At 48.9% G+C, this 15,433-nt stretch overlaps 1 protein-coding gene across 3 annotated transcripts in view; it reads left to right on the forward strand.

The window, feature by feature from the left end:
• Positions 1 to 2,828: 2,828 nt before the first annotated feature.
• ANKRD10 (ankyrin repeat domain 10) overlaps positions 2,829 to 15,433 on the forward strand; it is a 31,938-nt gene continuing 19,333 nt past the window's right edge. Inside the window, exons 1-4 of one of the 3 annotated variants that reach the window (XM_070380726.1) lie at positions 2,831 to 3,194; positions 6,999 to 7,151; positions 11,343 to 11,434; positions 12,696 to 12,731. In XM_070380726.1, the coding sequence (XP_070236827.1) occupies positions 2,985 to 3,194; positions 6,999 to 7,151; positions 11,343 to 11,434; positions 12,696 to 12,731 (491 nt within the window). In that variant the 5' untranslated portion in view covers positions 2,831 to 2,984. Of the gene's footprint in view, positions 3,195 to 6,998; positions 7,152 to 11,342; positions 11,435 to 12,695; positions 12,732 to 15,433 lie in introns of all 3 variants that reach the window. The other 2 variants (XM_070380727.1, XM_070380729.1) reach the window with 2 other exon arrangements.

The raw sequence follows: 15,433 nt of genomic DNA on the forward strand, positions 1-15,433 counted from the left end.
AGTGGCACTTGCCAAACTCGGGGAGTCTGTTCTGAGGGTTTATAGGAACGGGGCACCGTCCATGGTGTAAGGACAAGACCTCTGAACTGGGGGAGAGGCCTGCCTTCCCGGATCCCACAGTGCTGGCACCTGGACCCGGACACCCAGAGCTGCAGGAAACACATCTCTGTTGTCTGAGCCAGGCAGATAGATGCAGCAGTTCAGACGGCAGCCCGGGTGGCCCGAGACTCTCAAGGGCAAGTTCACACAGACTTGCCGTCTCCACAGGCGGCCCTGGCCGCGTGGTGGGAGGAGGTGGGGGAGAAGGGCCGCAGGGCGAACAGAAGAGTACGGCTCTGGTCCCGCTCCTAGGCCTCGGTGAAGGTGCCGTGCAGTGGGCCCTCCTGCCCGCTCCACCCCACCCCCGAGCCAGCTGCACCCCGCCCCGGGTCCCCCGTCTGCACCCCAGCCCTCCCTTACTCAGCACAGCAGAGTCCTCGAGGACTGACACTTTCAGGAACCACAGAGGCTCTGCGTGTGGTGGACAGTGCCTCCCACCTCCTCTCCAGCCTTGCCTCCCGTGATGCCCCGTCCACTGGGTCCAGTTCCCAGGGTGACCACAACGCCCAAAAGAGGCTCGCCACTGTCCACTAAGGCTGTGGACCCCTCTGTGCATCTCTCACGGGAACTTTCTTCCTCCAAGCCCGGCCTATGCGAGCAGTTTTTCTCACACACAATCCCCTTTAGGAAAACACAATGCCAATCCTAAAGGCAGGGCTGGGTTTGGCTTTGTTTCTAATACATATACTGAGTTTTGAATCTTCCTCTTTTCCATCACATCTTCAAATACCCAATTGTGCTTACATTAAAGAAAAAATTTTTTCAAACTGTTAAAGAAGACATTATTCAAAGACACTTGTTAAAGTGTAGAAAGGCGGACTTAATTCAATGGGAGCCTTCAAATGGGTACAGGGACCACCACAATGGGACTGGGGAGACCTCGCTTTTTTCTTGCAGTCCAGAAGGATTGGACTGAACTCTGAATACATCAAGGGTAAGCGGGGACTCAGGCTAAGGAGCAGGGAGGGTGTCAGTGGATCGGGAATTACTAAGAGGAGGATAACTCAGAGGTCAACTAAATGTCCAGGGTTCTGGCTAAACTGACCTAACAGGATTCTTGCTGAAGGCAGGCCAGGGCGAGCAGATATCACCAGAGTTGGGGGGAGGATGAAGAACCCGGTTAGATATAGATGGTTATCAGAGATGGGGGAGTCTAGCCAAACCAACTTAGCAGGATTCTCGATAAAATCGGACAATGCAGAGACGAACACACAAGTCCAAAAGCTGAAATTTAGGGGAGCCTGAGTAGAGTTTGGTCAAGGAGAGAACCCTTGTCATTTATGTACAGTTACTTTGTCAAATAAAAACAAAGGATCTGAGTTATGAATATACTTTTCTCCTCCTAGGACATTTTAAAAACAACAGCCCTAAAGAAAATCTGTACTTAGTACTAATTGTAAGAGTTGGGCAAAACCTGGGAACAAACCACTGGACCATCGGCTTTAGCAGGACTCCCAAGACCGGCCCGTATCTATGTCACATCCACGGCCACCTTGTGGCCTGTCTTAGGCAGTCGTCACCCTTTGGGCCTGTTTTGGGACAGCTACTTAAAGTGTGTGTGCTTAGTGGCTCAGTCGTGCAGGACTACTTGCAATCCCCTGGTTCAATGATAAAGAGTCTGCCTGCAGAGCAGGAGACCTGGGTTCCATCACTGGGTTGGGAAGAGCCCCTGGAGAAGGAAATGGCTATCCACTCCAGTATTCTTGTTTGGGAAATTCCATGGACAGAGGAGACTGGTGGGCTACAGGCCACGGGGTCGCAGAGTCAGACAAGACTGAGCGGAAACGCACGTTAAGAGAGGTTGCGCTCAGTCGCTCAGTCTTGTCCGACTCTTTGCGATTCCATTGACTGTAGCCCACCAGGCTCCTCTGTCCATGGAATTTCCCAGGCAAGAATACTGGAGTGGGTTGCCATTCCCTTCTCCATAACAGACGTTGCTGCGGCTAAGTCACTTCAGTCGTGTTCGACTCTGTGCGACCCCATAGACAGGAGTCCACCAGGCTTCCCCGTCCCTGGGATTCTCCAGGCAAGAACACTGGAGTGGGTTGCCATTTCCTTCTCCAATGCATGAAAGTGAAAAGTGAAAGTGAAGTTGCTCAGTCGTGTCCAACTCTGTGCGACCCCATGGACTGCCGCCTACCAGGCTCCTCCGTCCATGGGATTTTCCAGGCAAGAGTACTGGAGTGGGGTGCCATTGCCTTCTCCGTATAATAAACGTTACTCCTTGATAAATGAAATGATTGATGATTTTCACATATTACTCATAATCAGAAAAAAAATCTTCAAAATCCTGTGATCTCGACCACAGAGAGAGCATTTGGTATTTCCTTGCGTGCTGCGGGGTTTCTCAGCATTTTCGCCCTGGGTTCTCGGAAGCGTGCGGCCCACCTGAGAAGCAGGACCCAGAGCGCGGGAACCGCTCTCGGGGCCCCACAGACGCACCGCCTGTTTCACTGCGAGAATTAGAGCCGCGAGGCCGTAGCCGCAGGGGGCTGTGCCCGCACCCCAAACCTGCGGCTCCGGGAAATTTTCATTAAGGGGGTCAAGACACCGTCAGCCCTGAGGTCTGGACAGGAGACGCAAGCCAGAGATGCACCCGCCCGCAGGGACCGGGAGGGGCCTAGCCCCGCCCCGCCCCGCCCGGCCCCGCCCCAGGGATCCTGGCCCCACCCCCGACGCTTCAGGCCTCGCCTTCCAGCCCGGCGCCGCAGGCCACGCCCCCGCCCCGCCCCGCCCCGTCCCTGTGCGCTCTCGGCTCGGCAGCAGGCGGGACGCAGCGGCCGCGCTGCTTTCGCTCCTTTGTGCTCGGACGGCGGCGGTGGCCTCTCGGGTCCTCCGTGAGGCGTGTTCTCTGCTCGCCAGTCCGCGCTCTTCCGTGACGGACCATGTCGGCGGTGGGAGCGGGCGCGGGTGTGGAGGCGGGCTTCTCCAGCGAGGAGCTGCTGTCGCTCCGCTTCCCGCTGCACCGCGCCTGCCGCGACGGGGACCTGGCCGCGCTCTGCTCGCTGCTGCAGCAGACGCCGCGCGCCCATCTGGCCGCCGAGGACTCCTTCTACGGCTGGACGCCGGTGCACTGGGCCGCACACTTCGGCAAGGTGGGCGCGGGCCCTTTAAGGCGCCATCTTCCGCGGCTTTGCTGCGGGGGGCCGAGGAGAAGGGGTCGGGGGCTGAGGCTCGGGGGTCGCGGGGCGTATCGGGGACGGGGGCAGAACCGGGGGGGCCGCGGCGGCGCCGCGAGGGTCCGGGGCGTTTGGTCGGCGGCGCGGGGGGCGACCGCGGCCCCGAGGGGCGCGCGGGGCGCGCCGGCGGAAACGGGCCCGGCGTGCGCGGCGCATGTGCGGCGGCGCAAGTTTCGGACGCGGGCTGCCGCTCCGAGGCGCCGCCCAGGCGGCGAGGTTCGTTCGCAGCCGGCGGAGCTGAGGGCCGGGCCGCCCTTGGTGGAGACGCGGCGCGCTAAGTGGCGCGCCGGCGCGAGCGTCTCTGAGGGGAGGCTCTCAGGGCGGCGCGCGGGCGCGTCTCCGAGGGAAGGCTCTCTGAGGGGAACTTCAACGCGCGGAGCCTCTGCCGGGCCTCCTCGCGCCCGCGGGGGGAGCCGCCCTCAGGTCCCGAGGCGGGGCCGCCACCCGAGGGCCGAGTTGGAGGGTTTCGGGCTCAGGCGGCCGCGTCCCCGGCAGCCTGTCGGCCTCGGCGCTTCTGGGGGGCTCCGGGCCGCGTGTTGCCCGGGTTGTGTGGTCCGCGGCGCGTCGGTTGCCTCGGGACTGGGCGGAGCGGGTCGGTGTGCTCGCTCGGTCGTGTCCGCCTCTTGCGACCCCGTGGACTGGGCCTGTCAGGCTCCTCTGTCCATGGGCGTCTGCGGGCAAGGGCACCGGCGTGCCCCGTCCGCGCGGTCCTTGGGTGGCTCGACCCGAGGAGTGCTCGTCCAGGGGCGTCCTCCAGGCTTCTCAGAAGCGGCCGCAACGACTTGCTTGTACCGGCTGCGGTCACAGCCCAGCGAGAACTTTGGGGAAGCAGCTTCCCGGCCCCCAGGAAAACGAAGCCGGGTTTATCTCAGTGAGAGAAGTGAGAGGGAGTCACGGCGGCGGGGCGAGGAGGGTAGTCGTCCGGGGCCTTGAGATTCCCCCAACACCCCGCGGGCCTCGGGGAAATCAGTGTCAATAAACAGGAACAAAAGCGCCTTCCGGCGCGTCTCCCTGCAGCCTGGAATGTGGATTTCCCCAGCCGGTCAATTAGCCCGGGAGCCATCTCCCTGCTGAGCGCGTCTTGCTTCATTCTCAAAGCATTGGTTCTCGGCTTCTTCGTGTTTGGGGGGCGGGGGGAGGGCAAGAGACACCCTGGTAACGGGCTTCCCAGGTGTTCCAAGGATAAGGAACTCGCCTGCCAGTGCAGGAGACGGTTCCGTCCCGGGTTGAGAAGATCCCCTGGAGAAGGAATGGCAACTCCTTCCAATATTCTAGTCTGGGAAATCCCGTGGACAGAGGAGCCTGGTGGGCCACGGTCCATGGGGTCCCAAAGGGTCGGAAACGACTTAGGGACTAAACAGTACCGCCACCACCCTTGTAATAGCCAAGGCAGGTTTTTGGGGGAAAGGTTCCCCTATTGATTCCGATCCTCCCTACCCTGATTGAGAAGGACACAGCATGGCAATCCCAAACATTCTGTAAAATGCCTAAGGACTCCTTACAAAGGGCTGTTTAGAAATATTTACCAAGGCACAGGTACTTCCCTATCTTTAGGAATTAAATATAGCCATAACTGGAAGATGGCTATGATGATGGAAGTGGTGGATTTCATGCATGTGTATTTGGTAATAAAAATGAAGCCAGCTGAATTCACCAAGTCTCTACTTGTACAGAACATGAGTAGTAACACTGGACCCCAAGTAGTAGATGGCCCTCAGAGACCAAAAGTTGTAACTGGAGCCTTTTATTTTAGTGCCTTTGGTTGTCTTTACTCTCACTGTAGGGTCTTCGATGCAGAAGGGGCCGTGAGAAAAGGCTGTTAGGGCAAAAGTTAGGCCAGGACTCTGGACTGAGAATTCTCAGCCCTGCCTCCCCGCACCCTGCCCGCAGCTTCCCTCCTTTGGTGCACACGCAGGCCTTCACTGTTCTCTGCCTGTGTAAGAGCCAGCTGACCATTTAGCATGCTGTGAATGACTCTGAGGGCATTGCAGGCGGCTCAGTGGTAAAGAACCACCCACCCCACCCCTCCCGCCAATGCAAGAGTCGTGGGTTCCATCCCTGGGTGGGAAATTCTCCCTGGAGAAGAAAGTGGCAGCCCCCTCCAGTGTTCTTGCCCGGGGAGTCCCATGGGCAGGGGAGCCTGGCGGGCTGTAGTCCATGGAGCTGCGAAAGAGTCAGACGCAACCGAGCCTGCACCGAGCCCTCATTGTTCTCCGCCTGTGCGAGAGCCAGCTGAGCGCTTAGCATGTTGTGAACTACTCTCAGCCCTCAATCTGTGTTCCTAGAAATGTGCCAACTGCGCACTAATTACCTAACCATTTTATGAGGCTTGTTCTCGCCCAGAGGACTAAACCAGACATTTAAAAACTCTGATTACACCTTGTTTTTACAAGGTGTCCTACTGAACAGTATCTTTCCAAAATTCCAAACCTGGTTTCCTTCATCAAACCGTGGTTAACAAATTTAAGTCCGGGGACCTCTCGGTTCATATTAAGATTAACCACTTTTGGCGTATCAAGTGGTTTTTATCCTCACTTCATTTGTGCTGCTTTGAGACCTGCTCATCTTGTCACTACTCCTGGCCTTCATTTTTCACTCAGTACATTAAAAGCAATATATAAAAATACACCAAAATAGTACCTCTTTTTCAGCCTTTACTCTCAGATTCAGATTTCTTGAAGACAAACCATATTTTAAATCTGTACCACCAACTACGAGTTCATCCTCACAAAATTGTTGATGGCAGTGCTCTGTCTTTTGCAAGGAAACAATGAAATTACTGAAAGAGGATAAGAGACACGGGGTGAGACCCAGGGGTAGCCGATTGTTCCTCACCTGAGGTCTGTCCTCTGGAGGAGAATTGCTGGCAGTGAGCAATTTTTTTCCCCCACTGAGTCTGCATGGTGTTTGGGAAGGAGAAACAGGCGATCGTCCTCGATCTGAGGACACGCTGGGTGGAACAGTGGGAGTCTCTGAGGACAGCAGACCTTCCCTCACAGTGCTGGGCACAGCGTAGGCACTTGCTGAATCCTTGAGTGTGATGGCTCTTTCTCCAGAGGCTAGTGTGGTACTGGTGTCCGGCTGCAGAGTCTCGTCCTGACTCCCGCCCATCTGTCTGTCTGAGTCACCTGCCTGGGCAGAGCTCACCTGTGCTGCTCAGCCAGTTTTTTCCTGGATGGGGGGAGGGGTTCTATACAGACTGTGACAAGATGAATGCTGCCCTCTCGCCTGCTCAGCACTGTCTTCTCCCTGAGATCTGGAGCTGGCCCTGAGTGCGGCCTGTGCAGGACACAGAAAATCCAACTAATCACTCTTAACTGTTCATAACTTTTTTAGAATAGTTCGTGATAGTGGCAAAGCTTAGTTCTGATCAAAATCCTGGAATACACAATCTAGTCTCTTCTGATTTGAGCTTTTAAAGATTGAAGTATAGTTGATTTACATTATATTGGTTTTGTTAGTTGTAGAAAAAACATTTAAATTTGTATTGTGTCTATCATTTTGACTTCCTATTCCTGTGTACCAGCTTTTTTACAAGGAAGAGGAAAAATGTGTTTTTAAATAAGCCTTTTAAATTTTGTGATATTGGGGAGGCATGACTTACTTTCTTAAACAGAAAAAAGTCGAGCAAAACACCGCTTGTCTCCACCATAGAGTTTAGATTGAGCAGTGTTACTAGTATACTGACTTTTGTGCCTCTTTCATCCCCTCTTCTCCAAGTTGGAATGCTTGATACAGTTGGTGAGAGCGGGGGCCACCCTGGACGTCTCCACCACCCGTTACGCACAGACCCCAGCCCACATTGCCGCTTTCGGGGGACACCCTCAGTGCCTCGTCTGGTTGATCCAAGCAGGAGCCAGCATTAACAAACCGGTAAGGGAGTGCCTGTGATTGACATGGTTTGTTTTTGTTTTCTTTTTCCAGCTGTAATCCCATGGTGTTGAGTTTTAAATTGAGGCCTTAATTAGAGTGTAAGACCTTTGCCTGTGGGCTAGCTGGAACTTAAGTTTATTAAGCTGTTTGTGGGTAATCGGCCTTCACGGAGCGATGCTTTCTGCTCAGAGTGCTTTCACCTGTTGTGTGACTCGCTGTGATGAAGCGAGCTGCCCAAGGTCACAGCTGGTGCGGAAGGAGTCTGGTCGTGAGCCTAGGTTTCCTGGCTCCCCTGCTCACAGCTGCCTTAGCTTCATCCCCACCGATGGTTGTGAGAACACACCTGTTCAGCAGAAGAGTGGCTGTGAAGTCATCTACAGTCGTCTGGTTGCGATAGCTTCAGCAGGCGCGTTAGCTTCGGCAGTTCACCATCTGAGTTACGTCGCGCCAGGTACTAGGTGGGGATGATGACCAGATGGAGGGAGGTAGTCAGGGGTCAAGTAGAAAGTGACTCCTAGACACCAGATTGAGGAAAGGTGGTGTAGCAGTCGTTTGACTCGGGTCAGTGAGGAAGGGGAGTGAGGGTGCGACTGGGTAGAGAGGAAGGGCCACGAGGAGAGCCTGGATTTGGGCCCATTTCTTGCTGCTCCGCTCACCAGTTACCCTCCACGCCACCCTCTCTCACACAGGCTCCTCCTGTGCTTTGTCGCCTTTGTCCGAGGATTCAGGAGTTCCCAGGGGGCAGCTGTGTGTGGTTGTGGCGCTGGGCGTCGCCTGTCCCCACCGGTCTCCTTCCTGCTCCTGGATTCTCCTCCCCCTTCCTCCTGGTGGAAAGGGCGCGCCCTGCCTCCTGTCTCTCTGGCCTTGGGCAAGCTGTTTTCTTGGTTGTGACTCAACTTCCTTATCAGTGAGATAGGACAGTGTGAACAGCAGTAATTACTGTTTAGTATATATGTAGAGTTTTAAGTGTAGAACCTTCTTCATGATTATTTTAATTAAGTTGTTACATAACATTTAATTTGGAGAGCTCTAAAGAAGTCGTCTAATGCTGTGTTTCAAAGATTTTTAAGCCCAGAAGCCCCCTTTTCATATAATGATTTATAGCAGCTCGGTATTTTCTGCAGGCACCCCTTCCCTGAGCTGCTCTGGATGGTACTGTGTAGAAGCCCTCCTCAGTTCTGCTCCCAGGGCAGACCCCAGATCCCAGTCTCCTTGCAGCTCTCCTCTAGTGTTGAAACGGCCCACCTGGCTCCACGTCCCCAGTCCTCTCACAGACGAGGGTATTGCTGCGTCCTGACATCCCTCTTGGGGGGACCTTGGCTGGCTGCGGTCTCACAGGGGGAGCTTCGGCCCCTCTGAGGCTCGGCTGCCAGGCTGGACTGCCGTGACCAGCACCCCGCGCCCCTGAGGCCCCAGTAGGCTTCCTGTCGGCTCATCTCAAGGTAGACAGTTTTTCCTCATTTCCCACATAAACATACAAAACTAAATCCAGGTTTTTGTTATTCTTCGTGTGCGTATAATTTTTGGAACCTAGTCTTAATAAATTTTGTTTTAACTCATGTTCTAGTCTTAATCTTTTGGCATGTTAGTTACTACTATCCTTTCTGAGCTCATTTTCCTCAAGTGTAATGGAGACTTTTGCTGCCATCGCTGAGGTTGGCATGAGTGGTCACTGAGCCTGGATGTGCTGTCTCGAGGCTCAGTGCTCTGAGATGACCCAAAGAGGAAGTGGAGTTCATTTTTAAGTGGTTTATTTTTGTAGTCCATAGGTCCTGTCTTTAATACCCCTTCTAGAATGGTGCTGGTGTTTGATACTGCCTTTAGTTTCTTATAACTAGATTAGAAATAAGGTGGTTTTTTTTTTTTTTTTTTTTTTTAATTAAGATTCAAGGTGGCTTGTCTGCCTCGGGTCTCTGGCGCGGCTCCCTCTGTCTTTTGTGACTCAGAGTCTGCCAGCAGTAGTTCTAGAATCATGTTACAAGCCGTTTGGTATTTTTGAAATATGACTGGCCTGAACTTGAGATGTGAGCAACCATGAAATGGCTCTTGCCTCTCATTCCGTTGGTTGCAGTTTTCTTTAAATAGTGTTCATTCTGCCCTTCCCAGCTGAAATGGTCTCCTCGCACACCACGAAGTAGGAGCAGGGTGGCTCTGCTCTCTTCTCTGCCTTCTGTTGCTATCTCACCGTCTTCTTGAAACAATATAGAAAACCTTTTCTTGTACTAAAGATAGTTTTTAAAAGTCCGCTTTGTGTTCTTTAGTCTCTGTTATTTGGCAGAATGTCATCTGAGTCTTGGTTCTGCTCTTCCTGGCGATGCACATGGGTGCTTGTTGCCTCCTTTCTGCGTGTCCTTAGTACGTGCCTCTCCCCTCCCTCCCCTTTCAGAGAATAGGGGGTAGGTTTTTGTAGTTGTCGTAAGTCTGACTTTACCAGATAGTTTACTGTATGATTTTCTGTTTCTTTCTTCAAAGATGGGACTATCCTGTTGGGAATTTTACATTGCTTGTGAGCTTTATACGTGCTTTTCGCTCCAGTAAGCAGTTGAGTCTTTCCCATTGTGTTGTTTCGTACAGTGCTCTGCCGCTCTGTCTATGCAGCCCTCACCTCAGTCTCCCCTGTGAGCTAATGGTCCCCAGTGCTGTGCGTGTGCGCAGTTGCCTCACTCCTGCTTCCTGTCTTTTCCCGTAGCTGTGTATAGTCTTATGCACCAAGTTCCCATTCAGTGATGATGGGATATGATTGATTCAAGGACTGTTGGCATTTCTGAAGCAGAAAGTCCTAAATCAGTTGTTCTAACAGAAGCAGCTTCTCTTGCTCGCTCTTTCTTGACCTTTTATTTTACCCCCGCGTCTGTGAATGAAATTGTATTTCAGATTGTTTTGGTCCTTTCATACAGTGTAGAGTAATCCTTTTCTTTAATGACTGTATTATTCTTCAGAGTCATCTCCCTGAATCACTCACTGCCTCTGCCTCCTTCAACGTTGTTTTCTGAAGGGGCTGCTGCTGCTGCTAAGTCACTTCAGTCATGTCCGACTTTGCGACCCCATAAACGGCAGCCCACCAGGCTCCCCCGTCCCTGGGATTCTCCAGGCAAGAATACTGGAGTAGGTTGCCATTTCCTTCTCCAATGCATGCATGCTTGCTAAGTCGCTTCAGTCGTGTCCAACTCTGTGTGACCCTGTGGACAGCAGCCTTCCAGGCTCCTCTGTCCATGGGATTCTCTAGGTAAGAATACTGCAGTGGGTTGCCATTTCCTTCTCCTCTGAAGGAAAGGTTCTAATGCAGCCTTTCTGAAGGTCCTTAAACACAGCTGCCCGTCACAAACAGCCTAAACTGTGCAGAGCTGCCTGTGTCTGACTCTGTGTTCTCTATTTTTTCTCGACCATTTATCTCAGCTGTTGCTGCTGCTGCTAAGTCGATTCAGTCGTGTCCGACCCTGTGCGACCCCATAGACGGCAGCCCACCAGACTCCCCCCGTCCCTGGGATGCTCCAGGCAAGAATGCTGGAGTAGGTTGCCATTTCCTTCTCCAGTGCGTGCAAGTGAAAAGTGAAAGTGAAGTCGCTCAGTCGTGTCTGACTCCCAGCGACTCCATGGACTGCAGCCCACTAGGCTCCTCCGTCCATGGGATTTTCCAGGCAAGAGTACTGGAGTGGGGCGCCATCGCCTTCTCTGCTTTATCTCAGCAGTCTCGTCTAAAGCATAGTCCTGATTCACGCTCAGGTTAAAACATCCGGGGCAGTGGGGGCACTGGCTGTGCCTGAGATGATGTGTGGCCTCAGGGTGTCCCTGTGGGAGATGCAGATAAACATGGGTACACTAGACCAGGCCTTGGATGTTAGGCCTGGGTTACTAGTTTTGTGTGAGGACAGTGATCTTGCGTTGTATATTCATTTGCACAGTGATTCACCATAAGAATTATTTCTCAATTGCGCCTACAGTACACATGCTGTCATTGCTGCCAAGGCCCCTTGGTGGTTCTGTTTTCGCCCTGAGAATCCAGGAGAGTGTGCTCCTTCCTTGGTCTGCTCTTCTGTTCTCTTTCATCTACATTTTTTTTGTGTTTTGCTTTAAATTTGGCTTACCTTACTCTGTTTCAAAGAGGGCTGAGATGGTCCACGGCCTTCATTAATGACTCTGGAATGTGGATCTGAATGTTTTCACTGTTGTGTATCATTTTTGTCGTTTCAGGACTGTGAGGGCGAGACTCCTATTCACAAGGCGGCTCGCTCTGGGAGCCTGGACTGCATTAGTGCCCTGGTGGCTAACGGGGCTCAAGTCGAGTAAGCGTCTTCATTTATTCCTGCCAACGGAAGATGTAGTCAGGGGTGCTGTGTTTAGAGACAGGTTTAGAGCAAGCACAAGTTCTAAGCTTTTTTTTTAACATTAGTAATATAGTTTTGCTTTTTAGATCAGTTGGCGGTAGTAAGCAGGTTGTTGTGTGGGTTAAGTTGACCACCAGCAGAAGGGGCCTTGACCACAGCAGCCTTGGAATTCTTGCCATGAGAGTGAGCAAGTGAATTAGGGTGGAGATGACAGTTAACCCGTTAAGTTTGGAGCCTGGCATTGTTGACTTTGCCACCACCTAGCTGTGTCACTGTGGGCGAGTCTTCAAATTTTGCCAAGTTTTAGTTTCAAAATGAGTGCCTTGAATTGGATTACATTATCTTTTCAGGCCTCTCTGGCTCAAAATATCTTGCAGACAGTTAGCTTTTCTAAATTTTTATTTCCTTATCTTTTATTAGATATGAGAACATCTTATGTTTTAAAACCTATGATTTTTAATGATTTTATAATTCCATGGAAAATGGAACTGTATACAATAGACTTCAAACTCATTCTGAGTTTTTGATACTGATGTCATAATTTTAGAATATCCTTGTCTTAGCCCAGGTTACATCAACTGGCTTATTTAGAGCTTCATTGAACAATATTAGCATTTAAGTGTATTAATTTTAAAATGTGATTGTGTATGCAAATCATTAGCTAGACATGGCATTATACATTTATTTTAGTATTAAATTTATTTGTATTAACTTTCTCTTAAAGATTTATTATAAAAATTTTTCTTCTGCAGTTCACAGCATTAACAAAATGGATGCGGTTTTCACCCTTAAATGTTGAGTGTAAGCTATAGAGCTGTAATAACCAAAATAACTGTGATAATATCAGCTTTCTTGTTTTACCGAGTGTATTGACTATTTCAGAAAAATTAATTACAAATCACTTTATTCTAATTGGAAATGTGAAAATTTAGACTTTGGGAAAAAACCCACAAAACTTAGTTTAACCCTTTGGTTTCCACTTCATTGTTTTGACTCTGTATTATAATAAATATTGAAAATAGATCCTGGACAGCAGAACCATATACATTAATGTAAGGCCTGTCTAATACCAAGGGCTATCATTAGACTCTTAGTATCTTAGCTTCTGTTTCAGGAAGTGTTATATTGTTAAGACTGGACGTTGGTATGGGCTTGAATCATTTACTTGTATAGCCATTTAGTGTTATAACCATGACCTGTATTACCTGTTACATTGCAGGGAGCCTTGTGACTTCATGTGTAGTTATAACTTAAGGTAATGTAAAAACAATTGATGATTCACTAATGAATATATTACATAGTTTTAAAAAGCACTGAGACGATTCTCCATGCATTGCTTTAAAGCAAAGTTATAGATGCCATTTTCTTTGCTGTTTTTAGGTTTAAAACTCTGATCTTTAATTTTAATAACAGAAGCTTTGATTATGAAATACAGAGTCATAAAATAATCGATTAAATTCCTTAATTGTCATTTATTAAAATAATGAATAATCAGAAGTTGATCTTCTTGATGACTTATTTTTCTAAACAATAATTGGTCCTGAGCATTTTATTACTAAGATGTTTTATTCACTTTAATGGATAGCTTAATCCTTTGAACCAGTAAATATCTTTCTTTTGCTATGTCCTTTTTTTAATAGGTGTCTTTTTTAAATGAGATCATTTTATTTACAATTCTGTCCTTGTTACAGGACCCTCGAGTGTCTCTTTCCCACCAAGTGTGACTGAGCATGGCCTGAGTGCCAGCTTGCTTTTCCTTCTCAGTATAAGCCCCTCCCTTGGGACCCTGCACATGGCGATTTCCCTGGTCTGAACTTTCACATAGTTTTTAGAACAAATACTTAGCCTGAGCCACCTGCCAAACGCAGTGTTTAAAATTGTAAGTCTTTGGCCTGGAGGTAGAGCCCAGTGGTCATTATTAATCGCTGTTGTACGTGTGGTTATTCAGTTTTAACACACAGACAAAATGTCAATGTTGCCAGTAAGCCAAATTGTAAATTGCTTTTTAATATCTGTTCTGCACATTTTTATAGTTTAATACTTTTAGTCTACCAACAAATAATACTTTAATTCCCCCCCAAATTATGATATACTTAGGTCTTTTGTTTTCTGTTAGGCTGCCCATATGGTAAGGTGCAGCCCTGACCAGTGCCTTTTTGTTTTAAGAGCATCAAGGGGCACAAAATTACCTTACTTAAAGTTACTAATTTTTTTTCCCCAGTTCAGATTGAACTGGAGTGTTAATATTACATGCTGTAAATGGAGTAGTGGAAATTTTTCCTTTTTCTGTGACTAGATTAAGAGCTGTCTTGTATCAGTGTTTTATCACACTTGGTGGTAATTAATAATTTTGTTATTAACTCCTACTTTGCTTTTTATATATCTGCTACATAAAGTGGCCAAAATCTGAAGTTGCTGCTTTTTTGGTCATGGGGTAGATAATGGTGAGGGCCTGCGGGCCAGGCGACCGTGGCTAGAGCGGTTTGTTACATACCCTACTTGTCAATGTAGGCCGCGTCCCTAAGGTAACGCACGCCGCTGCCGTGCGCCGTGGCGCACGTGCTGGCACCACACGTGAGTATGTCGATGGAGTTTCTTTTTCTTCTCTTATTTTACATCTTGAGTTTTGGTGCCAAGTTTTCTTTTTCACGTAAGGTTTTGTTTCTGCTTATATGATTGTTGTTGGTATCTGCCACTGTTTCCATCCAAAACTAAGAACCAACAGGACGGTGGCGGTTCTGCGGCCAGATTACAGTGTGAGTGTGTATGCTTTACATGATCCAGAGCGCTACCGGTGCTTCTCACTCTTTCTCAGGGATGGAGTCTGCATCAAGTTAAACTGTCAGCATCGTTACCTTTGCTTGTGTGACAGTTCAGTTCTTTGCAGTCGCGGTTTGAATGCTGCTTGTTTGATTGGAAGAAGGGCAAATCATATCATGGGAAAGTTGATTCTTCAATCAATTCAACTAACAATATAAAATTAAGTCTTAATGGGATTTCCAAGAAAGACTCTTGAAAATTTGCTGTCTACTGATGATTAAGACCTGTCACTACCAGCTTTGTAAACTACGGTTTTCTACCCTTGAATTAGCTTTACTTTAGTACTTTGACACTGATTGATTTTTAATATTTTTATTGTCTTGAGAGATAATGGAGAATGTTTCCTTATCAATCTATAAAAGTCGATTTTTTTAATGCCTCAGAAGAGAAAAATGGATTTAGTGAGATTTAGAGATTCAGAATTGCTTGCATCAAAGGCCAGTTTGCTAGTCTATTTTAATATCACTTTGTACAGGTGCCAGTGTTTAATTGTGACAGAGTCCCACAGCTTTCTATAAGAGAGTATTTCATAAAAGCCATTGGTTCTGTGGTGACTGGATAGATCTTCCAATGAGCTACATGTATTTTAACTTAATTATTTTGATCCCAAGAGAAAGTTAGTTATGATCATCGATAGGGAGAGACGCATCCATGGCCTTAAATAGGCAAGTTCAGTGATTGACTCTGAAAAAATCTTTCTTGCCTGATATAGAAAATGGACACAGGTGATTAAAGTTAACAGAAGTCTTAACATGGGGTCTTAATAGATTTTTCAGTGTTGCAAAAAAAGTATTTTGCTGAACTTCTAAGAATGCATAACTGAAATGGAGTTGGTTTAGTTTGGTCCAGGTTTATGACCCACCTTTATTTGCTGACCCATAGAGCCCCGTCTAGAAGCAGAATTTTCACTGGGGCAAATCACGTGACGAGCATATTTGATGTTAGTGTCGAAAGCTGGTTGCACATTTGCCCGTGGCAAAATGTAATCCATATTTACTCTATTAGACATTTGTTCACATTTGAAGCTTGAAACTTCTTTTCATTTGTTCACCCATTTGCCCTTCAGAGTAATAGTGCAAATCTGAAATGTAGGGGAAGTGAGTAGTAGTTTCTGATCTTGGGATCCTGTGCGTTCCA

Source organism: Bos mutus, chromosome 12 (genome assembly GCF_027580195.1).
Source record: "Bos mutus isolate GX-2022 chromosome 12, NWIPB_WYAK_1.1, whole genome shotgun sequence".
NCBI classification, from domain to species: domain Eukaryota; kingdom Metazoa; phylum Chordata; class Mammalia; order Artiodactyla; family Bovidae; genus Bos; species Bos mutus.